The 27,979-nt window shown below is 53.5% G+C and overlaps 13 protein-coding genes across 13 annotated transcripts; 10 read left to right on the top strand and 3 right to left on the bottom strand.

The window, feature by feature from the left end:
- The first annotated feature begins 195 nt into the window (after positions 1-195).
- On the top strand, positions 196-2,785 carry P170DRAFT_382200 (putative FAD monooxygenase). The gene is made up of 3 exons (XM_024845596.1): positions 196-1,260; positions 1,330-1,623; positions 1,687-2,785. Exons 1-3 carry the CDS (start codon positions 610-612, stop codon positions 2,647-2,649), a joined length of 1,908 nt encoding a protein of 635 aa, XP_024706355.1. The 5' UTR covers positions 196-609; the 3' UTR covers positions 2,650-2,785.
- Positions 2,786-2,962: 177 nt separating this feature from the next.
- On the top strand, positions 2,963-4,216 carry P170DRAFT_406582 (CXXC motif containing zinc binding protein). Its single transcript, XM_024846638.1, has 5 exons — positions 2,963-3,049; positions 3,177-3,291; positions 3,379-3,444; positions 3,651-3,773; positions 3,838-4,216. Exons 1-5 carry the CDS (start codon positions 3,015-3,017, stop codon positions 3,979-3,981), a joined length of 483 nt encoding a protein of 160 aa, XP_024706354.1. The 5' UTR covers positions 2,963-3,014; the 3' UTR covers positions 3,982-4,216.
- A 180-nt stretch (positions 4,217-4,396) lies between these two features.
- Positions 4,397-5,624, top strand: P170DRAFT_436127 (small nuclear ribonucleoprotein F). The gene is made up of 4 exons (XM_024849091.1): positions 4,397-4,572; positions 4,663-4,700; positions 4,821-4,976; positions 5,108-5,624. The coding sequence occupies exons 1-4, from the start codon at positions 4,567-4,569 to the stop codon at positions 5,172-5,174; spliced, it is 267 nt and encodes an 88-aa protein (XP_024706353.1). The 5' UTR covers positions 4,397-4,566; the 3' UTR covers positions 5,175-5,624.
- Positions 5,625-5,792: 168 nt separating this feature from the next.
- Positions 5,793-7,718, top strand: P170DRAFT_436125 (TPR domain protein). The gene has a single exon (XM_024849090.1). The coding sequence runs from the start codon at positions 5,863-5,865 to the stop codon at positions 7,552-7,554; it is 1,692 nt and encodes a 563-aa protein (XP_024706352.1). The 5' UTR covers positions 5,793-5,862; the 3' UTR covers positions 7,555-7,718.
- A 2,010-nt stretch (positions 7,719-9,728) lies between these two features.
- On the top strand, positions 9,729-11,126 carry P170DRAFT_464059 (uncharacterized protein; the record flags this gene model as incomplete). The annotated part of the gene is made up of 1 exon (XM_024852218.1): positions 9,729-11,126. The coding sequence occupies one exon, from the start codon at positions 9,729-9,731 to the stop codon at positions 11,124-11,126; it is 1,398 nt and encodes a 465-aa protein (XP_024706351.1).
- A 688-nt stretch (positions 11,127-11,814) lies between these two features.
- Positions 11,815-13,868, top strand: P170DRAFT_464058 (putative neutral amino acid permease; the record flags this gene model as incomplete). Its single annotated transcript, XM_024852217.1, has 10 exons — positions 11,815-11,960; positions 12,035-12,048; positions 12,110-12,182; positions 12,338-12,669; positions 12,755-12,898; positions 12,958-13,172; positions 13,233-13,430; positions 13,482-13,509; positions 13,570-13,685; positions 13,742-13,868. 10 exons carry the CDS (start codon positions 11,815-11,817, stop codon positions 13,823-13,825), a joined length of 1,350 nt encoding a protein of 449 aa, XP_024706350.1. The 3' UTR covers positions 13,826-13,868.
- A 230-nt stretch (positions 13,869-14,098) lies between these two features.
- P170DRAFT_455336 (MFS transporter) lies at positions 14,099-15,894 on the top strand (the record flags this gene model as incomplete). Its single annotated transcript, XM_024851518.1, has 5 exons — positions 14,099-14,262; positions 14,333-14,695; positions 14,751-15,503; positions 15,560-15,673; positions 15,723-15,894. Coding segments are annotated over 5 exons (1,529 nt in total), but the record flags the coding sequence as incomplete, so codon positions are not given.
- Positions 15,895-16,576: 682 nt separating this feature from the next.
- Positions 16,577-18,179, top strand: P170DRAFT_406565 (putative MFS sugar transporter; the record flags this gene model as incomplete). The annotated part of the gene is made up of 2 exons (XM_024846637.1): positions 16,577-16,781; positions 16,840-18,179. The coding sequence occupies 2 exons, from the start codon at positions 16,577-16,579 to the stop codon at positions 18,177-18,179; spliced, it is 1,545 nt and encodes a 514-aa protein (XP_024706348.1).
- A 380-nt stretch (positions 18,180-18,559) lies between these two features.
- Positions 18,560-19,472, top strand: P170DRAFT_355312 (glycoside hydrolase family 131 protein; the record flags this gene model as incomplete). The annotated part of the gene is made up of 4 exons (XM_024844084.1): positions 18,560-18,659; positions 18,713-18,849; positions 18,900-19,064; positions 19,128-19,472. The coding sequence occupies 4 exons, from the start codon at positions 18,560-18,562 to the stop codon at positions 19,470-19,472; spliced, it is 747 nt and encodes a 248-aa protein (XP_024706347.1).
- Positions 19,473-19,539: 67 nt separating this feature from the next.
- On the bottom strand, positions 19,540-20,525 carry P170DRAFT_436123 (SDR family oxidoreductase). Its single transcript, XM_024849089.1, has one exon. The coding sequence runs from the start codon at positions 20,425-20,427 to the stop codon at positions 19,627-19,629; it is 801 nt and encodes a 266-aa protein (XP_024706346.1). The 5' UTR covers positions 20,428-20,525; the 3' UTR covers positions 19,540-19,626.
- A 366-nt stretch (positions 20,526-20,891) lies between these two features.
- Positions 20,892-22,918, top strand: P170DRAFT_509089 (putative MFS multidrug transporter). Its single transcript, XM_024854643.1, has 5 exons — positions 20,892-21,038; positions 21,115-21,231; positions 21,291-21,344; positions 21,407-21,868; positions 21,928-22,918. The coding sequence occupies exons 1-5, from the start codon at positions 20,941-20,943 to the stop codon at positions 22,868-22,870; spliced, it is 1,674 nt and encodes a 557-aa protein (XP_024706345.1). The 5' UTR covers positions 20,892-20,940; the 3' UTR covers positions 22,871-22,918.
- A 211-nt stretch (positions 22,919-23,129) lies between these two features.
- Positions 23,130-25,189, bottom strand: P170DRAFT_425327 (uncharacterized protein; the record flags this gene model as incomplete). The annotated part of the gene is made up of 4 exons (XM_024847626.1): positions 23,130-23,453; positions 23,523-24,108; positions 24,190-24,340; positions 24,391-25,189. 4 exons carry the CDS (start codon positions 25,187-25,189, stop codon positions 23,130-23,132), a joined length of 1,860 nt encoding a protein of 619 aa, XP_024706344.1.
- Positions 25,190-25,605: 416 nt separating this feature from the next.
- Positions 25,606-27,581, bottom strand: P170DRAFT_355853 (MFS transporter; the record flags this gene model as incomplete). Its single annotated transcript, XM_024844113.1, has 3 exons — positions 25,606-26,993; positions 27,071-27,349; positions 27,422-27,581. The coding sequence occupies 3 exons, from the start codon at positions 27,579-27,581 to the stop codon at positions 25,606-25,608; spliced, it is 1,827 nt and encodes a 608-aa protein (XP_024706343.1).
- Positions 27,582-27,979: the final 398 nt, after the last annotated feature.

Genomic DNA, 27,979 nt, shown 5'->3' with positions numbered 1-27,979 from the left:
TGAGGCAGCCAGACAGGCCAGCCGCTGAGTCAGCAGCACCGGGTGCAGCCAATCAGGGACGGCCGACAGCAGCGAAATCCCGGCGGTGGTGCCGACGCGAGAGGGTCACGTGGGCCCTCCACTTGCCGAGATTCTTTCCGCCGCTCCTCCAGACGTTCGGAAAGCAGAGCGGCAGTCGCTCCCCGCAGGTCCTGAGGCCACTAGCGTCGGTTCTGCCAGCTTCTCCAGTGGAGGCGCTGGCGACCCTGCTGAGGCTGCCCCAGTCGCCGTCCTTTCTGCTTCTGCTTACGAACTGATCCAGCCGATGATGAATGCCGTTGTGGCTCTCCGTGGTGCTGGCTCTCCGGCCCGCTACCCCCAGCTCCCTTCAGCTATATATGATGTCCCTGTCCCTTCATGGTTCGACTTTGCCTCTCCCTCTCTCACATCAGTTCGATGATCACATCCCGTTGAACTTCCTCCTCTGCTTTTCTATGCGGATGCGTTGATCGCACTCCCCGGTCTCCTCCCAATTCAATCTACCAATTGTTCACTGTCGATCATTTCCCCCACAACGACACCCTAGTATCCCTGTCGCATAGAGCTTGTTGATCGCTCACGACTGTCAGCATGGGCCACCCTCAGGAAAACTACGATATCGTCATCGTGGGCGCAGGCCCCGTCGGTATTTTGTTGTCGCTTTGTATGTCCCGATGGGGTTACAAAGTAAAGCACATTGACAACCGACCGGTGCCCACGGCCACTGGCCGCGCCGATGGAATTCAACCCCGCTCGACAGAGATCCTCCGCAATTTGGGACTCAAGCGCCAGATCATGGCGTACGGACCCGCCAAGGTGTACGACGTCGCTTTCTGGGATCCTCTCGCGGACGGAAAAGGAATCCACCGTACCGGCAGCTGGCCCAGCTGCCCGCGCTTCATCGACACCCGCTACCCTTTCACCACTCTGGTGCACCAGGGTAAGATTGAGCGCGTTTTCTTGGATGAGATCCAAAAGGCCGGCACGACGGTGGAGCGTCCTTGGACCATCCATGCGTTCAAGAACGATGGCTTGGATGAGACATATCCCGTGGAGGTGCAGCTGAAGTCGATTGACACTAATGTCGTCGAGACGGTTCGCACGAAATACCTCTTCAGTGGCGAGGGTGCTCGGAGTTTTGTCCGGCAAGAGCTGGGCATCAACATCCGACACAAGGATCCTATCTCCTATGTGTGGGGTGTTATGGATGGCGTCGTGAGAACTAACTTCCCTGATATCGAGGTAAGTGGACAATTTAGATATTTCAGCGCCTCGGAGATTTGATTAGGCTAACAATCTACGTCCTCGTAGACCAAGTGCACTATCCACTCTGATGCCGGTTCGATCATGGTTATTCCCCGAGAAGACAACATGGTTCGCCTGTATGTCCAAATCGCTTCCTCCACCGATCCCGATTTCAACCCGAGAAAGACCGCGACCGTCGAAGAGGTTCAGACAACCGCGAAGAAGATCCTCCAGCCTTATTCGCTGGAATGGGAGCGTGTGGAATGGTACTCTGTCTACCCCATTGGACAGGGTATTTCCGAGAAATACACTCTGGACGAGCGGGTTTTCATGGGCGGCGATGCTTGCCACACCCACAGCGTATGTTAACAAACATTATCCTCTAATCCCATGTCAACCGAGCAAGAGCTAACTCCAGCTTAGCCCAAGGCTGGTCAGGGAATGAACACTGCCTTCCATGACGCTCTCAACATGGCTTGGAAGCTGCACGCCGTCGAATCCGGGCTCGCCGACCGATCCATCTTGAGCACGTACGAAAGCGAGCGCAAAGACGTCGCAGAGACTCTGCTTGATTTCGACTCTAAATATGCCGCCCTGTTCTCCAAACGTCGCCCATCTGCTGGCGAGGTTGGGTCTGCTAGTCACACCACCACCGCCGCCGGCGGAGAGGAGGACGAATTCGTCAAGACCTTCAAGTCCTCATGCGAGTTCACCAGTGGCTACGGTGTCGCTTATAAGCCCAACGTTTTCAACTGGGATGAAAGCCACCCTGCTCAATCGCCTCTGTTCAACATTCCCGGTGTGAAGCTGGTTCCGGGTCGCGCCTTTACGCCTTCAACCGTCACCCGGCTTGCGGATTCCAACTCGGTGCATTTGGAACAGGAAGTCCCAGCCAACGGCGCATTCCGGATCTTCATTTTCGCCGGAAAGCAGGCCAGCACCAAGAAGGCCATTGCGGATCTGGGTGTTAACCTGGAGAAGGAGCGCTCGTTCCTTTCTATGCACCGTCGACCCGACATTGCGGATGTTTCGTTCTTCGAGCGTCACCAGCCTCACTCGAAACTCTTCACCCTCTGCCTGGTCTACGCTGCGGAGAAGAACCAGATCGATATGGAGGCCGTGCCGCAGATCCTGCGCGATTACCACCACCATATCTATGCCGACAATATCCCCGACGTGAGAGTCCCTAGCGCCAAGTTTGCTGCCCACGAAAAGCTTGGGTTCGATCCCGAGAAGGGCGGTGTTGTTGTCACTCGCCCCGACAGCCACGTCGCCTGTCTGGTGCAGTTGGCCGAAGGCAGCGGCACTGCGGACGCTCTGAACGCCTATTTCAATGCGTTCTCGACCAAGCCTTTGGGTCAGGACCAGCAGCAGAGCCGTCTATAAGCAAGATCAATTTGCCATGTCTCTGTATTCTATATTATCTGCCACGATAGACTGATGTATATACCTGTCTTGGGATTTCTTTGTGTTTGAGCAATTTTGGTCCAGCATTATTGGCGTTTCTGTTGTATTCACTTGCAATCAAGTCAATATTCTTATATGAAATTCAAAACACTTAAAATGTAGTGCTTGCTCGTAGTGTTTATGTTGGTGTGGTTGGAGGGTCTCCGCCGACTTTGTGCGAGCCGATGACCAACGACATCATCGCGCAAATAATCCCACCCCGCATCCCGAGAGAAGACTTTCTTCAGCTTCCCGACTGCAGACAATTTTCCGGTTGATCTCGCTCCACTGTCCAGACCGTCAAAATGCTCTCTCTCATCCTCACTGCAGAACTGAACGGGTAAGATAATTGGCTCCCACATCTAAATTTGATCTGTCGCTTTTTTGTGTGTTCTTTCGCACCTGCTTTGTTTCCCCGCACCGGATCATGTCGCGTCGCCTAGCTTATACCGATCGTCTTTCCATAGAGTCACCCAGCTTCGTCCCACCGACACTGAGGAGGAGCCTTATTACTATACCTTCAAGGTTCAATGCAATGCTTGTCGCGAGACTCACCCTAACTGGGTCAGCTTCACCCGCTTTGTAAGTTTTCTTATGACGCTTCATTTCGCTCTCGAATCTTTGTTTGTAAGATTTGTAAATGAATATTTGCTAACTTAATACTCAAAGGAACAACACGAGATCCCTGGAAGCCGTGGAGAGGCCAACTTTGTGTGGAAATGCAAACTTTGCCAGGTAGGTCCCTGAACTCCGAGCTATGCATCATGGCCCATCGGGACATCCTCATGCTTTCAAGAAGAGATCCTGCTGGTGTTTTCCATTGATCTATAGCCCTCGTTCTTCTACTTCTTTCTCCAGCCTAAGATTTTGAAATTCAAAGAATGGAGAAGTCGAATTCAGACAGGGTGACCTGCGCAAAGAAGCTAACCTATCGACAACAGAAAACTCATTCGGCTTCGATCATGAACTCTCCGAATGCCTATGAGCCCCAGGAAAAGCGCAAGGGCCAGAAGGTCATTGACCTGGACTGCCGTGGCCTGGAATTCACCGAATTCAAACCCGATGTGAGTAGTTTGCTCACTATCTCCGGTAATTTAACGATCTCCTGGACTGACTGAGGCAATGTAGGGAGAATGGGACGCCAAGGGCATCGAGTCTTCCACTCTTTTTACAGCCATTGACCTCTCCGAGGGCGAGTGGTATGACTACGACGAAAAGGCAGGAGACGAAGTCTCTGTCAAGGAAATCAGCTGGGACATTGGAAGAGCTTAGAGGAATCTCCATGCCAATGCCTTAATCTACGAGCACGATACCATCTGCATCTGCATTTGACCATCAGCGTCATCTGACTTGGTTCCTTGAGAAATTCTCCTTTGATTGTGTGTATCTCTCGTCCTGCTGATGGCTTTCGGCAGCCGTGGCTTTCGGTCCATGTACGAAATGGCCGGGTAGATACGATAAAATGTTATGTAAACAGTATGAAAACACCAAGAAATTTCAATCCACGGATTCTTCGGAATGCCCTGCAATGATAAATGCCTAAAGAACAGTAAACAAGAGATGGAAGCTTCGCAGCTGAAGAACCAGTTAGGGCGGTGTAGAAACAGGCGCGATGATTGGTGGGAAACTGCCCTGGCGCATCACATTTTCGCGGCCGGAGAAGTTGAACTTCCCGTCGAGCTGGCGACCGCGATCACTTCAATCAATCCAACACATCACCCACACAAATCACGTTGCCCCGGAGGAGAAATCCTTTCTATTGAGCCGATCACTTTTATCTGAGCTTGGGTTGCAGTTCGTGACCAGTTAAGATCGCGTCGCCGGCAGTTGAGTCAAACCATTCAGATCATTTGAACCATGAGTGTTCGTATTTCCTTTCCTTTACACCTATCCACGCCAATGAGTATCCGGCTTTGAAGGCTATGAGAATGCTTTCTAACATGAATTGAATAGTTCCAACCCGTCAACCCTCGGCCCTTCCTGCAGGCTCGGTACGTCTCCCCTTGACGAAACCATCGATCGCTCTCGCCATTCCTTTTCATCCTCTACCTTTGACACCCGATCGCGTTCATATCATGTTGGGAACCTGGAGCTAACAGTTAGGCTTATAGGGTCGGCACCGAGCTTATCATCCGTCTCAAATGGGGTCAAACCGAGTACAAGGGCAAGTTGGAGAGCATTGATTCATACATGAATGTGCTGCTGCGGGACACGGAGGAATTCATTGATGGAAAGAACACGGGCACCCTAGGCCTGGTGCTGATCAGGTGCGTTCCGACTTCCTTTTGACTCGTCGATTTCGCGATACTTTTGTGCGAGCGTTGCTGTTACGAGAGTTCCCCAGGAGGGGTTTTGCTGCGCCAAGAATACACCGACTGACATTTGAATGCGTGAACAGATGCAACAACATCCTTTGGATGGGATCGGCAGACAGCGTCGAGATGACGGATCTAGGGTTGCGGTAGAGACGATCGAGCGAATGTCGTTTACGGAACACCGATTGAAGGTCGGGCGGAGATACATATACCAGCTAATTACTCACGGGGACGATATATGTATGCGAAGAATGATGGCAGAGAGCTACTGAAAAGGATCTCCATGAACAATTTATCGTCGGCTCCATCTTTTTCCTTGTTTCTGGCACGAGGCGTTTTCGAAGATGGCTTCTGGATATTGGTTTCGGGGGGGAAATGACAGCGCGGATTATGCAGATCACGATGGAAAAGAGCTCAACTGGAGGAACGAGAAGCCGCGTCTTTCTCCCGGTCTCCTTTTTATTCTAAAACCACACCTGGGACTGGATAAGGCCATGGAAGGATGTGCCGTCTATCCAAGTGCATATGGCATGGGCGTGTTTTAATGTTCTCTTTAGCTATTCAGCCACTGAAAACCAATAGATAGAGTGGAAAGCTGTTTTGATATCCCCCACCATTGTGGCCGAGCTCTGTTGTTGTGCATATCCAACTGTCCAACTATCAATCGTTGCGACTGTAGCGTCTTCGTTGTCGTGATCCCGTGAGCTGACCCCACTTTGACAGACTCCCTTCGATTCCAGCATTTCTCCTTTGACAACTTCGCGTGGGCAACGGCCGACCGTAATCCTGACGCCCTATATTGTCATAACCAATAGACGATTGATGCCACCGAGTCACAATGAGCAGCCATGATGAACACGCTAAGAGCGATCCCTCGGATATCTACTACAACCTCGGGTCTTTCCATCGACCAGTGAGCACCACAAGCCACCAGGCTCAGACTTGGTTTGATCGCGGGCTTGTGTGGACCTATGCATTCAACCATGAAGAGGCAGTCAACTGTTTCCAGCAGGCTATTACGCATGATCGGAAATGTGCCATGGCATACTGGGGCCTGGCGTATGCGTCGGGCCCAAACTACAATAAGCCTTGGCAGTTCTTTGATCAGCAGGAACTGGAGATGACAGTCAAACGCACTCATCAAGCCGTTGCTGACGCTGGAAAAATTGCAGCCACGGCGACTCCCGTGGAGTCGGCACTCATTGGCGCTCTGCAGCATCGATATCCGCAGGTGCACCCGACGGCGGACTGTTCCTCGTGGAATCACAGCTATGCAAATGCCATGACCTCGGTTTACCGGATCTTTGCTGACGACTTGGACGTTGCAACGCTGTACGCCGACGCTTTGATGAATCTTACCCCGTGGGAGCTGTGGGATTTGAAGACTGGGCAGCCGGCTGGAAACGCCCGCACCAATGAGATCAAGACAGTCCTCGATCGAGCATTGGCACAAGACGGAGCTCTCCGCCACCCGGGCCTTCTACACATGTACATCCATTTGATGGAGATGTCGGGCACCCCCGAGACCGCGCTCACGGCCGCAGACTACTTGCGTGGATTGGTGCCAGATGCCGGCCACCTGAATCACATGCCCACCCACTTAGATATTCTGTGCGGCGACTATCGACGAGCCATCGCGTCCAACTCCGAAGCAATCAGGGCGGATGAGCGATTTCTGGCGCGGGCAGGGCCTGTAAATTTCTACACCCTCTACAGGTCACATAACTACCATTTCCGCATCTATGCTGCCATGTTCGCCGGTCAGTCTAGGGTTGCATTGGAAACGGCGAAGGAGTTGGAATTGTCGATCCCCGAGGAGCTTCTCCGTGTCGAGTCCCCGCCCATGGCCGATTGGCTAGAGGGCTTCTTAGCAATGAAGGTGCATGTGTTGATCCGGTTCGGAAGGTGGCAAGACATTTTTGATCTTCAACTTCCACAAGACACCGACCTTTATTGCGTGACGACGGCGATGATACACTACGCCAAAGGTGTCGCATTGGCGGCCACCGGCAGAGTGGAAGAGGCGGATACGACACGGAGCATTTTCCGGGAGGCCAAGAACCGGGTAGGAGAGAGTCGTATGCTGTTCAACAATCGTTGCGTGGATATACTGGCGGTTGCGGATGCCATGTTAGACGGGGAGCTGGAGTACCGTCGCGGGAATTTCGATGCCGCTTATGAGCATTTGCGAAAGTCGATTGCTTTAGACGATGGACTGCCCTACGATGAGCCTTGGGGATGGATGCAGCCGACCCGACATGCGTATGGCGCCCTTCTTCTTGAGCAAGGGCATGTGGAACAAGCGGCCGCAGTATACGGAGCGGATCTGGGCATGGACGACACTCTGCCACGACCATTGCAACACCCGAACAATGTATGGGCACTGCATGGCTACTACGAGTGCTTGAGCAAGTTAGGGCGAACCGCTGAAGCAGGCATCGTGAAACAACAGCTGAAGCTGGCGGCTGCGACGGCTGATATTCCGATTCAATCATCCTGCTTCTGTCGCCGGAGCGTTGATCCAGCATAGACAGGTAGACACGGAGTGTTTGAAATGATGAGCCATGAAGACAGACATAGTTTGATATATCGACATCAATTGTAGCGATTTAGGTTTTGTCGCTGACATGCATAGTGGTACAGTGCATATGCCGGACAGCATGCATGTGTAACGCAAGGCATGAATCACGTACAGTTGAGTCTCCAACTCAATTTCATTCTCTCGTCGTCACCAGCATTGATGCAATCACGTGTAGAGCGAGCACTAAAAGGCGTTGTCGCGAGACTCAACCTTGTCGGTCCATCCAGCACCAACTCGGACTCCGAGAAAATACCGCCGCTTCGTCAAAGATCGGTGTTGCAGGACGGAAAATAAAACTCAAATTGGATGCATCCCAGGCGGACGCACTTTAGTCCAGCAGACTAGTCTATACTAGGTGCGCGTTGAAACCTGGGCGCCTGCTAAGGCTCGAGATCATCTTGCTGATTTGGGTGAAAGCCCCAATTCTTCGTTGCTTGCCCTGACGGAATTTCGTCACTACTCTTATAACCTCGACGTGCAAATGAAGGGTTGCTCCATTTCAGGTGGAATGATTCAAGATTCCCCCACAGATTATGGAGTCGCGGATTTCTCTACCCCGCGACGAAAAGTGTCAAGCAGACTCAAATCCAAACCCCTCCAAATGCCCACTTCGTTGACAGACGGAGTCGCCGTGAAAGGATGGGCCAAAGATCATTTGCAGAGCGCCGACACGAGCTCCACCGCGATGGCAAAACGCATCCACTTCACCCGAAGAAGCAGGCCTGCCGACCGCAGGGTCCACCGGCTGCAAAAATGGGCTGCATCGTCGCTTTTCGGACGCAATGTAACTTTTTCACGATAATGTTTGAAACCACAGAGATGACCGAGGAGGGAAATTGGGTGTCTGGGCAGTGTGGTCGGGTCGATCAATTGTCGACTCCAAAAGTCCTTCACGATGCTTTCCTGAGAGGCACGGAGCGCTTGGTATGCCGATCTACTGCATGCATGCTGTCCGACATCGTCATATGAGGTCATCGCCAATTTTTCTCGCGGATAAAAACGACACAGTAGCAATAGCCGTTCAGGAACCGGGACAATAGTTCCGAAGCCGCTGAGTGCCGACTATCTTATCTTGGGGTCTCTCAGACCGAATGAAAGACATCGTGATCGTCTTAAAGAGCCGGCATTAAGAGAATACTACTCCGTATTAACGGTCTGATGCCAATTGACCGGATTGATTGGGCAATTCGCCGGCCACTGGATTCGGCATGAACCACGGCCAGTTGCTCCCACGGCTCTTTTCCGAGTTTGCCGCTGGGCTGGACAGAAGAACCTAAAACAAACCCTGCGATCAGAGAATGAATTGTCCTCATTTTCGTCCACTCTTTGTTCTCAGAGCGCATATGTGGAGAAGAGGGGTTAGCTAAAGGCTGCATCGTGAGATGATAGTCTTGTACCCCTCTCCAACAGCACAGTAAGATCAGGATCGTCGGTTGTCCAGACACGAAGAGTCCACCAGACTATGAGGACTCCCGTAGTCCGAGAGCGTTCACTCTCCCCGATAGCGGTCGCACTTGTGGCAACGTGCTCGGGTAAATTAGGTTCCTACTCACCTCCTGTGTCCTTACAGACCGGAATGCATCGAGTAGATCCGCTGCAGGTCATTTCATCGAAGAGGATTGGCCATGGAAGCGGGCCGCCGGACTCTGTGCTGCAGCAGATAACGATCCTTCGTTCAGTATGCGCCGCAGTGGATTGCAGATGGCCTTCAATTCGACACGGGTGACGAAAGGCTTGCAGTTGCGCCGTGGACGCTCGACTCCCCATGGCACGCAGTCAGAGAACAACCACGGATTGAAGCAAGTCAAGCAATCTCCAATTAAGATCCTCAAGCCTTCCGGTCCCGCCCACATGGTGGCTCTGAGTGTCCCATTGGCCCGCTTTTTCTCTTGCCTTTCTTCGAATGATCGGCCCGAGTGATGGAGTGGCTTATCTGCTTAGGGCTGTGGGCGAGGGCTGGAATCCGAAGAATTTTCTGTGCCGCTCATTAAGGTTATCGGCTTTCTGGTGCCCATATTAAAGAATGAGGCCCACCTCTCGAGGGATACATTCCTCATTCCCCACTGTTTCTCAATCGCATTGTTTCCCTGGCCATCACGGGTAGATGGTCTCGTGGTTGCACTATGTCACTCTCACTTCCCAATGACATCCTCCTCCTGGTTGGGGAGTTCCTGGAAGAACACCAGGACCGTTACAATCTTGTTTTCGTTTGCCGCCGCTTTCACGACCTTCTCTTGCGCCTAGTGTATCGAAGGGCCACCCTGAAAAATGCCTCGCAAACTCGCTCTTTCTTGAGTGCTCTCTTGCGTCGACCCGAGCTGGCTCGGGCCGTGCGGAGCTTGCATTTTGATGACTGGAACCAAACACCATCTCCCTCTCCTTCATCGTCGTCGCAAAACATGGATTGGTCGCCGTTTAGGAACTGGGCTCAGACGATCAGCCAGTCGGAGGAAGAACTTGCACAATGGGAGCAGGATCTGCTCAACGACGTGGAGGAGGCTTGGATTGCTCTTGCTTTGCCATTGGTGAATAACCTCCGACAACTTCGATTGGTGTATCCTAAAGAGAGTGTGTACCTGGATCGCACGCTGTCAAGGGCTCTAAAGGGAGAGAAGCCCTTTGACGACCGACCCGCCTTCCGTGTCTTGCAGGAAGTGTCTCTCGGTCATATGGGGAACGAGGGAGACACTAAGGGTAGCTTCGCGCCTTCTCAGATTTCTTCTTTCTTCCAATTGCCATCGATGCGGGCGTTGTCGGCGGATTCGGTAGTCGAGTCCAGCTCCTCACCCGACAATGAGCACGAGCAGACAACTGAGATGCCTCAGAGTGTGTCCTCGAATATCTCGGAGATCACGCTCTACTCGAGCAACGGCTCTAAGGGCATGGAGGGTCTGATAGCTTCTTGCCCCTCGCTTCGGTCGTTCAAGTACCAGCACTCCGATTCCCATCTGCTCTCCGAGGGCTACCGACCCTCGGAATTTGCGCGGTCGCTGGCTGCTAGTAAAGGCAGTCTCGAGACACTGTGGCTGGATAGCTTCGGAACCCATCTGCCCTTCACCATCGCCGGAGCTAACGAGACTCACGATGAGTGGTTTGGGTCCCTGGCGGATTTCACGGCGTTGAAAGACATCCGCATCCGCCTGCCCAACCTCCTGGACGTGCGCTACCAGTTCGAGCCGTCGACTGCGCTACCCGACGTTCTCCCGCCGTCGGTGCAGACGCTATCCGTGGAGGGATGCAAGGAGATGTCGTTGAGGATGCTTATTGGGCAGCTGAAAATGGTGCTCGGTCAGCGCCAGAAGCGATTCGTTGGCCTGCGCCGCTTGGACATCGAAGGGTTCTTCCACGACGAGGAGGACGAGGATGCCTCGGGATACGACGCCCACGCGGCTAACCCCGGGGGCGAGAAGGTCATTAAGTCCCGGGTCTATGAGATGACCGAAGCGTTGCACACCTCCTGTGCTGAGGCTGGAATCGAACTGCACCTGCGCGACCGGGACTGCCCAGCGACGATGGCCTAACATCATGATGACTTGACGGTGGTTGTTTGTCTGATTTTGAATTTGCATTTATACCCCCATAGACACGATAGACAGACAAGCTGCAGTTTGGGGAACTGAAAAGCTTCGATTTCTGCGAGATGATTTGTTCATGGACTTTGTCTGAGCGACTTGCATACTGCCTAGTGTTTGTTCTATCGCTTTTCTGATCTTTTATGTGTTGACTTTTGGATTGACAGCTGGCATGGCATTGTTGGATGCACTTCTCCAATACTTATAGACCGTTATATCACTTATGCATTATTCCTTATGATCAACCTCCCAACACTCCACCGCTCCCTGTGAGAGAAAAGAGGACAGGGTCCCAGCCAAACCAACCATGGACAAGACCGAGAGGATGCGACTAGCGGTTCCAGCCGACCAGCCAAAGCTGGAGAAGGCAGTCTTGGACTCTTGGGACTCACGCGGACTCGCCTTCTCCGCATTTGACGTCGTATTTCCCCGGCCGCTGACGTCTTGTTCCTTTTGTTCCTTGTCGTTGGCATGGTCGTAATCTCCCACCTGCGGATTTATTGTCCTTCGTCTCTTTCTATCCTTCTTCGGACTCTGTCTTTTCTCTCACTTTCCCTTCATTTTGATTCTTTTTTTCTCCCCTGATCACTTCTTGATCTGTCCTCGAATCTTCTGATCGTTCTCAGCAGCTGGCACGATGCAGTCCGTCACCTACCGGGCGCACGATGCCGACCGTGAGGAAAAACACGAGAAGCGTGAATACGAAGACTGTGCGCCCGCCTACGAAGACCCCTTTGGAAATGAGGAGAATGCAGAGGTCCAATATCGCACTTTGCACTGGTGGTGAGTTTCATCGGGACTACTATTTACAAAGTGCCAGCTAGTATAGTACTGGTTGCTGACTCGACTTCTTCAAGGCAATGCGGCATGAGTAGGCTTACCTCCCCATCGCAACGAACAGAAATATCGAACCAATCCTCACATCCCGATAGTCATGATCGCCGAGACCATCTCCCTAGGAATCTTATCTCTGCCATCTGCCGTGGCGTCGCTCGGCCTGGCTCCGTGAGTGGCTACCCGGCTCATCACAAGACTTTTGGCGCCTTGGGAGCGTGTTCCATCGTCCCTGTGGCTGATATTAAGCCTTTCTGATTTCCCACCCCCTGTTTGTCACACCGTGACACCATGAACACCCCGTGTTAATGTTTTCTTATCGATAGGGCTGTCGTCCTCATCGTCGGCCTTGGCATCGTCGCGACCTACACCGGCTACGTGATCGGGCAGTTCAAGTTGCGCTATCCCCATGTCCACAGCATGGCTGACGCCGGCGAGGTCATGCTCGGTCGCTTCGGGCGCGAACTGCTTGGCACCGCTCAGCTGCTCTTCCTCGTCTTTATCATGGGCAGCCATATCCTGACGTTCATCGTCATGATGAATACCGTGACGGAGCACGGCACCTGCTCGATCGTCTTTGGCGTCGTGGGCTTGGTCTTGTCGTTTGTGTTGACGCTGCCACGCACGCTTAAGAAGGTGTCGTGGATGTCGATTTCGTGTACGTATTGCGCCTTCCCCTTCTCCTCTGACTGTATATATCTACACTCTTTTGTTGATCGGCGCTGATTTCCACCGATTTCTAGCATTCATCAGTATCGTTGCCGCGGTGTTAATCACCATGATTGCAATCAGCATCCAACGCCCTGGCGAGGGCCAGATCGACACTACCGTGGATACAAACCTATATGAGGGCTTCCTCGCTGTGACGAACATCGTATTTGCCTATGGTAGGTGGAACCCTTATTCACAGCCCGTGGAAGTGGTATGTGTTGATAGCCGAGTATAGCGGGCCATGTGGCATTCTTCGGCTTCATCTCGGAGATGGAGACCCCTACGGACTATCCGAAGACGCTGTACCTGCTTCAGGGGACCGATACGAGCATGTACGTTGTCACTGCCGTGGTAATTTACTACTACGGTGGGAAAGAAGTCAAATCGCCAGCGCTGGGCTCGACAAGTCTACTGATTTCCAAGATTGCCTATGGCATTGCCATTCCGACCGTAGGTTTATTTCAACTCTCAATTCAGATCTATTCCGTGATAAACATGCTAACTAACCAGATTGTGATTGCTGGGGTGATCAACGGCCACGTCGCGTGCAAGTATATCTACGTGCGGCTCTTCCGCGGGACAGACCGCATGCAAAAGCGCAATTTTCTCTCCCTCGGGACATGGGTGCTGATCGGGCTGGTGCTCTGGACGCTGGCGTGGATCATTGCCGAGGCGATTCCCGTGTTCAATAACCTCTTGAGTTTGATTGTAAGCGACATAGGCTCTCCGGCAGTTAATGATGCTAACGAGCTTTTGCAGACGGCACTGTTCGCAAGTTGGTTCACATGTGAGTCCTCCACTCCCATTCCTTTCTATCCTTCGAGAGACAACGTCTAATACCGTGCAGATGGAATGAGTGGCATTTTCTGGCTGTTCCTGAACTGGGGGCGATACACTTCGTCGAAGCGGAAAATCTTCCTGACGGTTATCAATGTTATTATCGTAGGAATTGGGGGTTGTCTGGTAAGTCCAAGGATATAGTATTCCCTGTTAGCTGAGAGAAATGCTAACGAAGTTAGTGTGGCTTGGGGTTGTATGTCTCTGGCAAGGCGCTTCACGATAACCCCAGCAGTGCTAGCTTCTCCTGCGCCGACAACTCATGATCAGGTGGAGTGGGAAACGCCCGAGAACCGAGGTTTAGTAAATAGGGTATGAACTTGAGTATCACCATCTAAAGGAGATTTGCTGCATTAGATTCCCTGTGCATTTGTAAGTGCCGTTTAGCCGGCCCTGTCCGTAGTTGACTCCATGAGTTCAACATGACGTATTCCGGGCATGGCGTCACCCCCAATGTAACATTCTGATCGGGAAATAAAACCACCACCATTGGCACGTGGAGGTTTCCCTCCGAATGAAAGTGTTCTTATAAATCGAAGTCATGTTAGAAGAGAAAGGCACGCAGACCGACTATTCCTCGATCGACGACCCGAGCAGTCCTGTCAGTTCGGCATCCGATGTGGAGAAGCAGCGACTGCACCGGCAGGAACGAGATAACTATGAAGATACCAACATCGTCCAATGGGATGGGCCCGATGATCCGGTAAGCTTGATTCATCTCACCATATTCTTCGGAGAAGTGTTGTATATGTCCATGCTCACGCGCTCGATAGGAACATCCACGGAACTTTCACGCTGCTCGAAAATGGATCATCACACTTTCTTTAGGGTTTATGACCTTCTGTGTCACTTTCGCCTCTTCGGTATTCAGCACGGCAGCTGTTGTGACGTCGCAGAAATTCGGGGTATCCGAGGAGGTCATGGTGCTGGGAACGAGTCTGTTCGTACTAGGCTTCAGTTTCGGACCATTGATGTTTGGTCCCTTGTCGGAATTGTACGGGCGAAAGAAGCCGCTGTTCGTGGGATATTTTATCTTCGCCATATTTCAGATCCCCGTTGCTGTGGCACAGAACTTGCAGACGATTTTTGTCTGTCGATTCTTCGGGGGTCTGTTTGCGAGTGCGCCGTTGGCTATTGTATGTGTTCAATAATACGAAACCAGTAGATTAAGTCGCTGACGAACAATTGCAGGTCGGAGGAGCCTTAGCTGACCTTTTTGGACCCGTTGACCGCGGAATCGCTGTTGCCATCTTCGCTGCTAGCACGTTCATCGGACCTGTGGCCGGTCCTATCGTGGGCGGATTTATCACAATGTCTCATCTTGGCTGGCGGTGGACTGAATATATCACGGCTATAATGGCATTTTTCTTTGGGACGATAGGTTTGTTAATCGTGCCTGAGACCTTCGAGCCTGTTCTTCTTCGGCGACGAGCGCAGGTTTTGCGACGTAAGACGCGCAACTGGGCTCTGCATGCTCGCTCGGAGGAGACTGTTGTTATGGACCCGAAGCACATCGCGAATAACTATCTCCTGCGACCGGTGCAGATGCTGATCCTCGAGCCTATCTTATCGTTGATCACCTTGTACATGGGCTTCATCTATGGATTCTTGTACTTGTGCTTCGAGGCCTACCCAGTGGCCTTCCAGCAGGACCGCGGATGGAATGAGGGTGTGGGCGCGCTGCCATTCATTGCTATCACTTGCGGCGTGCTAGCGGGTTGTGCCTTCATCATAATATTCACCAAAATGCGGTTCCAGCGTGTGATGGAACGCACTGGAACTCTGGTCCCCGAAGAACGCCTCGTTCCCATGGTGGTGGGTGGATTGTTATTGCCTGTAGGCATGTTTTGGTTTGGATGGACGTCCAATCCAAATATCACTTGGATACCACAGGTTATATCGGGCGGATTCCTGGGAGCAGGGGTGCTGCTGATCTTCTTGCAGGTATGTGGCCATATCTTTATATCTTATGACCAGTTTCATCCTGCTAATTCCACCAGGGGTTGAATTATATCATTGACTGTTATGCCGCCAACTCCAACTCCGCTATTGCCGCTAATTCGTTCTTCCGGTCTGCTTTGGGGGCTGGATTCCCCCTGTTTGCCAACCCAATGGTACGTCTTTCGTCTTCTGTTTGCCGAGGGGAGTGCTGACGATAGGTAGTTCCATAACCTAGGAGTCAATTGGGCAATGACGTTGCTGGGATGTTTGACGGCGATTTTGTTTCCGGTGCCGATATTATTTTATGTTTATGGTAAGAGGATTCGGACGTGGAGTCGATACAGTCCGACTGATTGACGTGGTTTATCTGTCTGGAATGAATCGGGAGTGTAGTCTGTAGACAATTAGATCAGCTAATTGATTCTATTCTTATCACTAGTATCTCGACTGACACATCAAGATTATCAAGCCGGCTGATCCACAGTATCGATCGATCGCGTTTACTGCATCCTTGGGAAGCGACGAACCGAACTGCGACGAAGGCCCTCCCGTGCGTTGCTTTCATAACGTGAGTCGACGATTTTCATCCGGAGTAACGGTGACAAAGAGTCTGAAGATCGCCGCCTATAGCCAAACCACAAGTGAACTGCGTTGCTTCTCTTTTCATGAGTTTGTGAAGATCCATCTTGGCTGGCCCGAGGTCCATCGGCCGGGTCCGATGGGAGTAGCCCGTCCAGTGGAGAGATCCACATTCCGAGCATCCAAGCTGCTCAATGGCAAGCGGGGGCTTCTAAGCGATGTTTCCCCAGCCAAGCATCTGGTAGACCGAACTAAACTAGAGTTTGTCTGGCCCCCTAAGCCATATCCTGGGGAAGTGACGATCCACGGGTGCCGCCGATGACCGGATGCGCTGCCCGTGCAACGTACGGCCATTTTCATACCTCAATGAGGGCGAGAGATGAGATCAACGGTCCTTTCGATGGTCCATTGAGTGTATATCTAGCTCGAAATCACCGCTCATTCTGACGGTATGATCCATCAGACTTTGCCTATGCTCGAGAGTGTATGATCTAATCATGCAGCCCTACTTCGGCCTGCGAGGCGATCTGTTGAATCGCGCTATCATCTGGCTGGTCGTTTGTCCGGCATTTGTTTGCTATGGCTATAACCAAGGCGTCACCGGGGGTCTTCTGACGCTCAAGTCGTTTGCGGAGACTTTCCCCGAGATGAATACCTTGACCACGACGGGGGAGGAGCAGCGTTATAACTCTACCATCCAGGGTAACTCTCTCTTAGTTCCCCAGGCCTGGCGAAATTAATTCTCTTGCTGACATTTCAGGCACCGTGGTTGCCTTATATACTGTCGGGGGGATCTTTGGATCTCTCTCCTGCATCTACCTGGGTGACCTGCTTGGACGACGGCGCGTGATATTCATGACCTCAGCCGTCTCCATTGTAGGCGCCATCCTTATGGCCACCTCGTTTGGCTTGCCGCAATTCATTGTTGCTCGCCTGGTACTGGGTGTGGGAACTGGTGGATACGTGGCCACGGTGCCAGTTTGGCAGGCCGAGATCTCGCAGGCAAAGAAGCGCGGTGCACATGTCGTGACGGACGGAATCTTCATCGGTGCTGGCATCACGATCTCCTTGTGGATTGATTTCGGATTCTACTTCGTCACGGGAAACTCCGTGTCGTGGCGGTTCCCGCTGGCGTTCCAAATCTTGCTGTCTCTATTAGTCATGGCTTTTATCACCGTCTTCCCCGAATCGCCTCGATGGCTAGTAAAGCGTGGACGACAGACCGAGGCCCGTGAGATCCTGGCGGCCTTGGCAGATTTGCCGTCGGATGACGAGGCCATTAACATGGCACTGCGAGATATCGAACGATCGCTGGCCCTGTCAGGCACGGGATCCTGGACGGACATGCTAAGGATGGGCGAGCAACGGCTCTTCCATCGCACAATGCTTGCAGCCAGTGGTCAGATGTTCCAGCAGATGTGTGGGATCAACCTGATCACGTTCTACGCAACGACCATCTTCGAGCAGTACCTGGGCCTGAGCCCACTACAGTCCCGCATTCTAGCAGCGTCCATGTGCCTGGCGCAACCGTTGGGCGGGTTCCTGGCCTTCTTCACCATCGATCGTCTGGGCCGTCGTCCCCTGATGCTTTGGAGTGCCGCTGGGATGTCGGCGTCGATGGCAGTCCTGGCGGGTACGACGTCGCTGACCGACAACACGGGCGCACTGGTGACTGCCGTCGTGTTCCTGTTTATCTTCGAGTTCATTTTCACTGTCGGTTACTCAGGTCTCACATTCCTCTATGCCACGGAGGTAGCACCGTTGCAGCTGCGGGCGGCCATCAGCGCCGTGTCGACGGCGGCAGTGTGGACCTTCAACTTCCTGCTAGCGGAGGTGACACCCGTCGGCTTCAACACCATCGCATACCGATATTACATCATCTTTGCCGTGTTGAACGCGGTCATCGTGCCGGTCGTGTACCTCTTTTTCCCGGAGACCAATGGCCGGTCACTCGAGGAGATCGACGAGATCTTCCTGCGGTCCAAGTCGGTGCTGGATCCGCCTCGGCTGGCGCGGTCGTTGCCACGGATGCACCTGGCGGAGGGGGTGGATGTCGAAAGGGTGGAATCGGGGGAGAGTGATGGAAAGATGAAGTTGTGAAGGAGGGAAGGAAGACAAGGACCAGGAGGGAAGTGACTAGGGTTAGGGCAGAGCGGGTCATCACCGGATGAAATGATGAAGCAGCGATGGATTCACCGAGTCTCTCCTCGTCTGGCGGATGCACGGGCCGGGCCTGGTTAAATGCAACGATCGTCATGAATAATGCCTTCTCAGTTTTAGTTGAATTGCAAGCTCCGTGTCAATTTTGGCATGTAGATCTATCTGAAACCCCGTCTGAAACGGCTCCATCGTCCGCATGGATATAAAGCCAAGTCGTTTGACACCCTCTGCAGACTGGAGACAGAACGCAGCGCGTTTTTGGTTTTGCTTCGGTCGTCTTTCTTTTCTTCCTCTGTTTTTTCTTACCCAGTTCTGTCAATATGAAGTCCATTCTTTTCTTCATTCCCTTGGCTCAGGCCGGAACGGTCGTCTGGGACGCCTTCTTCAACGAGTCCTTCACCGTTGACCACTTCGATAAATGTAAGTCCCTTTCGAAGAGAGCGGCACCTAAGTATCTCCTTTCATTATTCTAGGGTCATGGTCCAACCAAATCGAGCCCTTCCAGTGGTACATTCACGGCTCCGAAGAGACCTCTCATTACCTGGAGTTGTCCTCCGAGTTCAAGAATCCGGCCGACAAAGCCGACGCCAAAGGAATTCGCATCTCGATTGTAGGCTCATCGGGAACACAGAGTATTCAGCTGAAGACTGACTCGGACAGGATGATACGGCCTCATGGAACGGCCAGCCCATGATGCGATCGGAGCTCATCCCCCAGACCACGGCGGACCTGGGCTCTGGCCATCTCTTCTACCACTTCTCGCTGCAGACGCGCGAGAAGAACGCGCCCGCGGCGGGCCTTGAGCACCAGATTGCTTTCTTCGAGGTATGTCGCATCTCATGCAACAGATCGTGGCCCTTCTTGGGACGGGACTGACCCGTACGACAGAGCCACTTCACCGAACTGCAATACGGCGGAGACGAGAAGACCCTCCGCTGGATGGCCGACGGCAAGTCGCACTGGTCGACGGATCTCGAGCCTGGTACCTGGTACAACTTTGCCTACGAGATCGACTTCGATGCGCAGACGGTCGGTCTCTGGGCGTCGGACGGATCGGCGGCGTTGACGCAGGTCGTCAAGCCCGTCAGTGCGTCGGCCCAGACCAACTCGCAGGACTGGCATGTGGGCGAGCTGCGCCTGGACAACGGCCAGAAGGGCGGTGCCGAGGACTGGTACTGGTCGGGTATCTACATCGAGAAGGGCGAGATCACCAAGGTGGTCTCTGGGCCTTGAAGGTCTTTTGGGTCTTGACTACATTGTGTATTCTAAAGGAAAAACAGACAGGAAGAAAGATGAAGTGGTAGAGTATTTGATTCATATATCGTAATGTCCCGCATTATATATAGAAAAAAGAGAACTATTTTACATGCCTCGTGAGATTCATAATTTACCGCACGCAGTAGCCACCGTCAATGCGCATGTCGTTGCCAGTCATGTACGTGCTGGCATCGGAGGCCAGGTAGACGTAGGCGCCCTTGAGCTCCTTGGCGTCACCGTTGCGGCCCAGAGGGATCATGGAGAGCCACAGGTTCTGGGTGTCCTGGTCGACGAAGTCCGACAGACCGGTGTCGATGTAGCCGGGGGAGATGCTGTTGACGCGAGCGAAGTCTCTCCACTCGTTGGCCAGCGAGCGGGCGAAGTGGATGCAGCCGGCCTTCGCGACGTTGTAGGAGGTCTGTTCCTGGGGGAAGTTGGCGATGTGGCCGGACATGGACGAGGTGACGACGAAGCTGCCGGTGCCTCGCTGCTTGAAGTGAGGGCCGACGGCCTTCGCGCAGTGGAAGGTACCGGTCAAGTCGGTCTGGATGACCTCCTCCCAGTCCTTGACGGAGCCGTCGAGGATGCCGCTGCTGGCGGTGCGGCCGGCGTTGGCGATGAACGAGTCGATCTGGCCGAAGTCCGCGATGACGCCCTTGACGAGGGCCTCGACGCTGTCCCAGCTACCGACGTCGCACTTGTAGGCCTTGGCCTTGACGCCGTAGGTCTTGGTGAGCTCGTCGACGTTCTTCTGGGCACCCTCGGCACGGGAGGCGTAGGTGATGGCGACGTTGGCGCCGAACTCAGCACACCCCCGGGCAGCTTCGATACCCATTCCGCGGGGTCCGGAGGCACCGGTGACGACGACGACCTTGCCCTTCATGCTGAGCAAGTCGTGGAGGGAGTTGGCGGCGGGGATGTTGACGGGCATGATGGCGGTGGAAGAGGGTTGGTTTTGGCTGAGAGAGATGGAATAGAAGGAGATTGAAGAGATTGTTTGATGATAGAGAGTAGTAGAGAGGATTGGAGTGAATTGATATGGAGAGAGAGGAATGTCGAGGTGGTGAGGAGGTATAAATACGAAAGTGGTGATCTCACGAGTGGAGCATGACATCATCGTGAGAGCGCCGTCAGTACCGCCTCAAACCGGGCATCGCAGTCCAGCCCACTTCGAACCGGTCGGTCTGCCACGGCACACCGGGAACAAAGCGAGTGCCAGACCCGTCGACATCATCGCCTGCATGGCCCGATTCCATGACGACACGAGCGCCTCCAGTCCGTGGTTCTCGGCGAGGATGCTAAGCACCGCCCACGGCCAATTAATAAAACCGTTCGGCTGCATGCCGGTGCCGATCCTGGGCATCGTGCGACGTGGATGGACTAGTAGTGATCAAGGAAGCAGTCCGAATCGTCCAAGATAGACCGGTTTCAATTTCCGTGTGTCATGTCAAGTGCAGACCCGCAGCATCGCCCGTCGCAGGCCACTCTGCGCAGGGCCAGCACGGCCCATACTAACGACTTTGACGATACCTTTTTGGGCCGGTATAGTCTCTCCTGCAGATTGAAATTCACGCGAAGGATTTGACTAGGTACAGGCTAATCCCAGTGTGATGCATAGAGTGAGATCGTTCTTCCATCGCGACAGGCACGTCGGCGTGGTCAGCCACCATGCGCTTCGTGATAAAGAAGACATCGAGATTCATACGTGGAATGGGAAGGATGACCCGGACAACCCGTACGTGTGTTTCAGGTGGGATTGGTATTCGAAACATCTGCTAACGGGGTTCTGTATAGCTTCAACTGGAGCAATTCGTACAAATGGACCTTGACCATCACCGTCTGCATCATGTGAGCCACTGGCCCTAAATTATGCCTGCGAATGACCTCAACTGACAAAATTCCCCTACTAGATCGGTCCTGACTGGACTCCCTGCCGGCTCCTACGGAGCCGGGAATAACTACATGGAAGAGAAGTTCCATGTCCAAAATACACCGTTTCCCAACTTGGCCTGGGCCACGACTTCCTGGAATATGGGAGCCGCCTTTTGGCCGCTGATATTCGTGCCATTGACCGAATCATCGGGCCGCATGCCAGGATACTTTGTCGCATATTTCCTGTTGATCGTGTCGCTATTCCCGTCGGCCTTTGCGCAAAACTTCGCGACGCTGGTGGTCACTCGGTTCTTTGGCGGCGGCGCCTCCTCCGTGTCGATTAACATCGTCGGTGGCAGTATCAGTGATGTCTGGCGCGGCGACAAGGCACGCAGCGTTCCTATGTCACTTTTCGGGTTGACCAGTGTCGTTGGTATTGCGTTGGGACCATTCATCGGCTCTGCAATCCAGGCTATTCATAAGAATGACCCATGGCGATGGTGAGCTTCATGCATGTCCTCTATACGACCATATACACATACTAACCAACAAACCAAAGGATCTTCTACGTCCAGATCATCTACAACGCCGGCCTCCTCCCCATCTTCTGGCTTCTCCTCTACGAGACGCGCGCCGACGTGATTCTCTCCAGACGAGCCAAAAAGATCCGCAAGGAGACCGGACGCCCCGTCTACGCGGAGGCCGAAATCAGCCAAACCAGCGTGTGGAAGCTGCTGCAGGTGTCATTCGAGCGGCCGACACGCATGCTTCTCACCGAGCCCGTCGTCGCCTTCTTCACCCTCTGGATCAGTTTCGCCTGGGGCATCCTCTTCCTGTTCTTCAGCAGCGTCGTGCAAACCTTCAGCACGAACTACGGCATGAACACGCTCCAAACCGGCCTCATCCAGCTGGCCATCTCCGTCGGCGCCCTCATCGGCACCATCGTCAACCCCCTCCAGGACATGATCTACCTGCGGTCGGCCAGCCGCAACAAAGAAGCGCCCGGACGTCCAGTCCCGGAAGCCCGTCTGTACACGTCCATCCCCGGGAGTCTGCTCTTCGCCGGCGGCCTGTTCTGGTACGGCTGGTCGAGTTTCCCGCATGTGCACTGGATCGTGCCGACGTGCGGCATCGCCGCCACGGGCCTCGGCATCTACTCGATCTACATGGCCGTCATCAACTACCTGACTGATGCGTACGAGAAGTACGCGGCGTCTGCGCTGTCGGCGGCGTCGCTGGGGCGGAACTCCTTCGGGGCGTTTCTGCCGCTGGCGTCGTACGAGCTGTTCGATCGCTTGGGATATGGATGGGCAGGCTCGTTGCTGGGGTTCATTGGTGTGGCGTTGTCCGTGGTGCCGCTGGTTTTGGTGTGGAAGGGGCCGGAGATTCGACGACGTAGTCCGTTTATGAGTGAGTCCACGTTCGTAGAAGATGAGGACGACGATGTAGGGAAAGAGGAAGAGGTGGCGGCGGAAGGGAATGGAACGGCGCGGAGGGAGTAAGGTCAGTTTTGGGATTTGAATATGGCGTTATGCATAGGTATGGGTATGGGCATCAGACTAGGGTTTGTAAAAATGGGTTGGATATGGAGAAAAACAGAGCATCCACAGTGATAGAACTGATAGAAAAGCATACACAATGCATTTGGTTGACTCAAGATATAGCATCGACATCCAGTTCGATGGATACTTTAGCTTATGGAATCGAAATTATGTATTATTATTGTTTATTGTTGTATATTCATAACATGTGCGAAGAAATTTAGTCCGATCCCTCTCCCGCTGCCGAAGCCTCCGAAGCCTCCTCGTCCACAATCACCACCATCCAAACGCCGACTTCCCCGTTATTCGCCAGCAAGGGCGTGCAATGTACCCATCGATCACGTCCCTCGGTATTGTAACGATTCACCCACTTGATGCGTGCCGTGACACTGCGGCCGCTCATCATCGCATGCAGCAGTTCATCGCGAATATCAGACGATCCGCCGATGCGGGAGAGAAACGACGACTGGAGCATTCCGGGGATCTGCAGGGACGGAGAGGTGAAGAGCACGCGAAGTGAGGGATACGGTCGGACCAGGAGATACTGAATAACGTTAGTTACAATAAACGGATACAAAAGAAGGGGAACTGTTGATGTTGACACATTACATACGTTCTCATAGACGCCCGTCAGCGATCCTCTGAAGAAAGAGGACTTGACCTCCTGACTTCGAACCATTTCTAGTTCCTGATTCTCCCACGAGGTGTCTGCTCGAGACCGCATGCGATGACTCCGGACACTGAGCCGGGGATCGATGACGGGCTGGAATAGATCGCCGCCATGATCCTGCACCATGCCTAGCTCCCGGGGACTGAAAAGCTCGGTGAGCTCGTGGAATTCGGTCTTGGGATGTGGTGGCGGCGGCGGCGGCGATGACTCTTCGCCCTCCTGATGGTTGTCATCCTGCGGAATGTTCTCTCCTTGAGTGCTCTCCCTTTGAATGGTATCCTGCGGAGGGTTCTCCGGCTCAAAGCTCTCCTGGAAATTCTCTTGCTGGATATTCTCTTGCTGAAGGTTCTGCTGATCGCGTTGCTGCTTGCGTTGCGTGCGTAGCGTCTGCAACGAATCCATTCGAGCGCCTTCCATTGCTAGCCCCGAAACGTCGATTTGTGCACCGATGAAATATCGGATGTGGCCTTGACCGTCGCAGAGCGGCGCGCATTGCAGCAGGTTCATGAAAGGAGATCCGTCTCGTCGGCTAGGAGGGTGGAGGGGATTATTAGAATCGGACCGCAATAACGACAGCAAGAACCAGCCCTGGACCAAGAGATGCACCTACTAGTTAAGAAAGAGTTCTGAATGATGTCGGCCTTGTTCGATGCCCTCTCGGATGCGCCGCACACTGTTGGGGTTTGTTTTGGGCCCTTGTAGGAATCGGCAATTCCGGCCGAGCACGTAGTCCATGCCATATTGTGTTGTGCGGTGGAATTCTACGCTGGTGTTAGTGACCGCTGGCAGCACGGAGACATGGCCCTCGTACCCTCGGATGCGAAGATAATCGGGTTATCGGGTCGCGATGGATCTGTCAGACAGAAAACTTCGGCCAGCGCATCCGACGTGCCCTGGAACTTCTCCGGGAGAGTTCCCCGGACTCTCTCTTCGACGATGTGACTAGTGATGGAGATGCATTTGGACGTGATAAACGCCGGGAGCTCCTCCGCAGTCAGTGCCTGGAGCGCATCCTGCACGCGCCGCTCGAGCGCTGGATTACTGGTGACCCCAACCAGCTGGTGGTGGCTGTTTTGATCGAAGGGTTGGATCGAAGGTGGCGGCACGTCGACGGATAAACGTACGAGGGAATTGGCGTATTCAATCGCCTTTAGGGCTTTGCAAGCGTTCAGGTAGTAGGTTAACGTGGATAGAGATCGCGGTCGCTCGTCTAGTAGGAATTCACGAAATTGCGCAAGGTATCGAGGGTCGTTGAGGATAGTGCGCATGTGGTCGAGAGAAAACATGACCTCGGCCATGCGCTCGAGACTGTGCAGCGGAGTGTCGCCGCCTTCATATGGCGCAATGAGATCGTACGAGAGTCCCTCTTCGCGCACCGGGTTAAACTCCTCAGAGCCATCGTACGGGTTCGTTTCCTGCAGCAGCGGCAACTCATTGACGAAGAAGTTCCGCCGTAAGGTCTTGACGGAGGCTGTGGGCGACACGCTGCCCGATTGTCGCGGTGGATGAGGAAATCCGGCGATGAGCTCGTTGCTTCTGTCGCGAAAGTCGTCGAGAGCGACGGTGGAAGCGTAAGAGTACAAGGACTCTGCATCGGTGCTGGTGTCCATCGTGAGCGCTGGAAGGGAGAGGGAAAAAGAGAACCGAACGAGTCTGGAACAGCAACTCACAGTGACTTTGTGTTGATTTGAAGAGTCTATAATTATATACTGCATTGTTTAGTATCTGACACCTCGAACGATCGCCTGTCATTGGGGATGGACGGCGCACCAACTGACAGGCAACGACGATCGATCGATCATCCGGCCTCAACAATGGCTCAATTCCACACGATCGGAGCGATCAGAACAGCGATGATGCAATGGTGCAGGCAGGCAGGCAATAGCGCAGTGGATCTTGGTTGTATTCGGACGGGGGAACGCATCTGTCAATCTATCGATCTATCCGTTCTATCTATCCATCCCAGGGTCATGTCGGTCGTAGCCACATATACACATCCCATTCCAGTCGGTTCGTGTCCTCGCGCTCACATCCCGCGCGCCAACAGGCCCTCTGCCTCCTCAGTGGGTTCGCCTCCTTCGGATTTCTGTTCCATCTCCAGTCGCTGCGCCATGGCGACTCCCTCGCGTCGTCCCTTGTCCGCGTTCACCATCCACACCAGCGGAATCGGCAGGACAATCAAGATTGCAATGAAGAAAAATCCCGTGCGCACTTGGCCAGTCGCGTCGACAAGCAGGCCCACAATGGCCGGTCCAATAAACGAACTCCCCTTGTCGGTCGCGGCGTAGAGCGCATAAAAAGCGGCTTCGCTGCCAGGGGGGATCAGCAGTCCGTAGAAGGATCTGCAGTACGATGACAGGCCACCCGAGACCACTCCATGGATAACTCCTAGCGGAAAAATTTCCCATGGTTGCTGGAGCCCGATTACGCCCCATTTCTTAAAGAGTGGGATGAACCCAAGCATGCCGTACAGTGGGATAAGTTCGAACAGAGCAACGCAAATTATGATCGTTTGGTTGGATTTGAGACTGAAGCGGCGCGACACAACTGGCCACAGGAATGCTCCCGCCATTCCAGAAAGCGTCACGGTGATTGACAACAACCCGATCAGCGTGGTGCTCATCTTCAGCTCCGTGCGCGCGAACAAAATGGCCGTGCCGGACACCGTGGCCATGGCGTCAGATATCAGGAACCATGCGACCAGGAATACCATCACCTCTCGAAGCTTCACTGCGATCTTGATGGTTCCCCACAACGACTTCCATGCAAAGCCGACCAGGCCCAGCCAAGCGCGCCACCGGCTACCATGCCCGCCCGCGGTGGATGAGTGCAACGGGGGTCCAGGGCGGTTGCGCAGCCACCGACGGGTCACTAAGGTGAAGGAAAACCACCATATTCCGACCAGCAGAAGAACGAATCGCAGAGGAAGAGTCCCCGAGACCTTCGAGATGGACGTCTTCGACAGCGTAAAGAGCATAGTGATGCTCAGGATCTGTACAAGGACCGCGGCGCAATAGCCCAATCCAACGCCTTTAGACGAGATTCGAGTCGATAATTGCAGTTCCGGCGACATTGACTTTGAGTCGCTTCCCTGTCCCAGGCCAGCAGTGCCATGAGTGCTCGAGCCGTGCTCGTCATCGCCAAACGAATCTCGGCGGGGAGAAAAGCCTGTATCTGAATCAAAATCGTGCATCTCCTCGGATTGCTTGGGCGCCTCTTGAACGGACGGATCGTTGGCCACCAGAACGGGCAAAAAGGAATTGAGGACGACAAACGATGAGCCAAGGCATGTGACGCCAATGACCACCAACAACGCGCCGAGCACAAAGACCGGTGGCGCTATGAGGACGAAAAGCATGCTAGTCATAGATCCGAGGAACCCAAATGCCAATAGCAGTGTTTTGCGGTTGTTCTCTACATGATGAAAAAGGCGGAGATTGTCAACGGTCAGCCTGTAAGAGTCGGGGGTCCAAAGCGATTATAGGCCATACCGTAATCCGCCAGAGCGCTGAATGACACCAAAGTCAATGCTTGGACCAGCACAGCCAGCGAAAAAGTGTACATGGCGAAACTGGCGGTGTTGATCTCAAGACCCAATAGTCCCACAACACATTGTTCATTGTCTGTCCCATCGCGCCGAAACATCGCCGGGGCGGTTCCATTTCCAGGAGCTGCTGAAGGAGAGTCTGGACCAGTACAGGGAAGGTGACTGGATTTAAGGGTTCCGTGTTCGCGTGCCAATTGTTCTAACGTGAGAGGTAGGAAAGAGCCTATAGTATGCAATCCCAGTGAGTATTTGGAGACAACGGATGCGAAAAAAAAGAGTTCAATGGAATTCATACCTACGCCACATACGGCGAAGACCTCTGCTGCAATACCATAGGCATACCATCCCAAGATCTCTCGTCGGCTCGTCGGAGTAGTGTCTTCGCCGGGATACCGCGGAGGACGTTGTCGGACATCCTCGGCGGGGGAGTCCGGTGTGGCCGAAGCATATGCCATGAGACTATAGGAGATAGAAGAGGACGGAGTGAGATTTTTTTGGAGAAAATTGAAGAGGCCTTCACAGCGGAATCATGGCAGGAGTTGACCGACTGCAGAGAGAAGGAAGGGAGCGAAGTGAGCCCGAAAGTCCCGAACATTCGCAGTATTATTCAGTTAATGCCTCAGGTCATGAAATGCTGACTCATCGGGCGGAAGTCGCGGAACGTTTGCCTTCGCTGATTGGCTCCCCGCGATCTGTAGAAGCATGGGCCAATCACCGGACTTGGCGGTAGCAGTGACATCATCGGTCATAGCGCAACGCATGTGGGTCGAGGTACCGGTACCTTTGATTGTTGGCCTCAGGTGTCGCCCCGTGACTGCTGAGTGCTGACCCCTGGCAGCCTGAGGCGTCAAGG

This window comes from Aspergillus steynii (genome assembly GCF_002849105.1).
Source record: "Aspergillus steynii IBT 23096 chromosome Unknown P170scaffold_3, whole genome shotgun sequence".
NCBI classification, from domain to species: domain Eukaryota; kingdom Fungi; phylum Ascomycota; class Eurotiomycetes; order Eurotiales; family Aspergillaceae; genus Aspergillus; species Aspergillus steynii.
The sequence above is the reverse complement of the archived record's forward strand: the minus strand, read 5'-3'. Positions and strand labels throughout refer to the sequence as shown.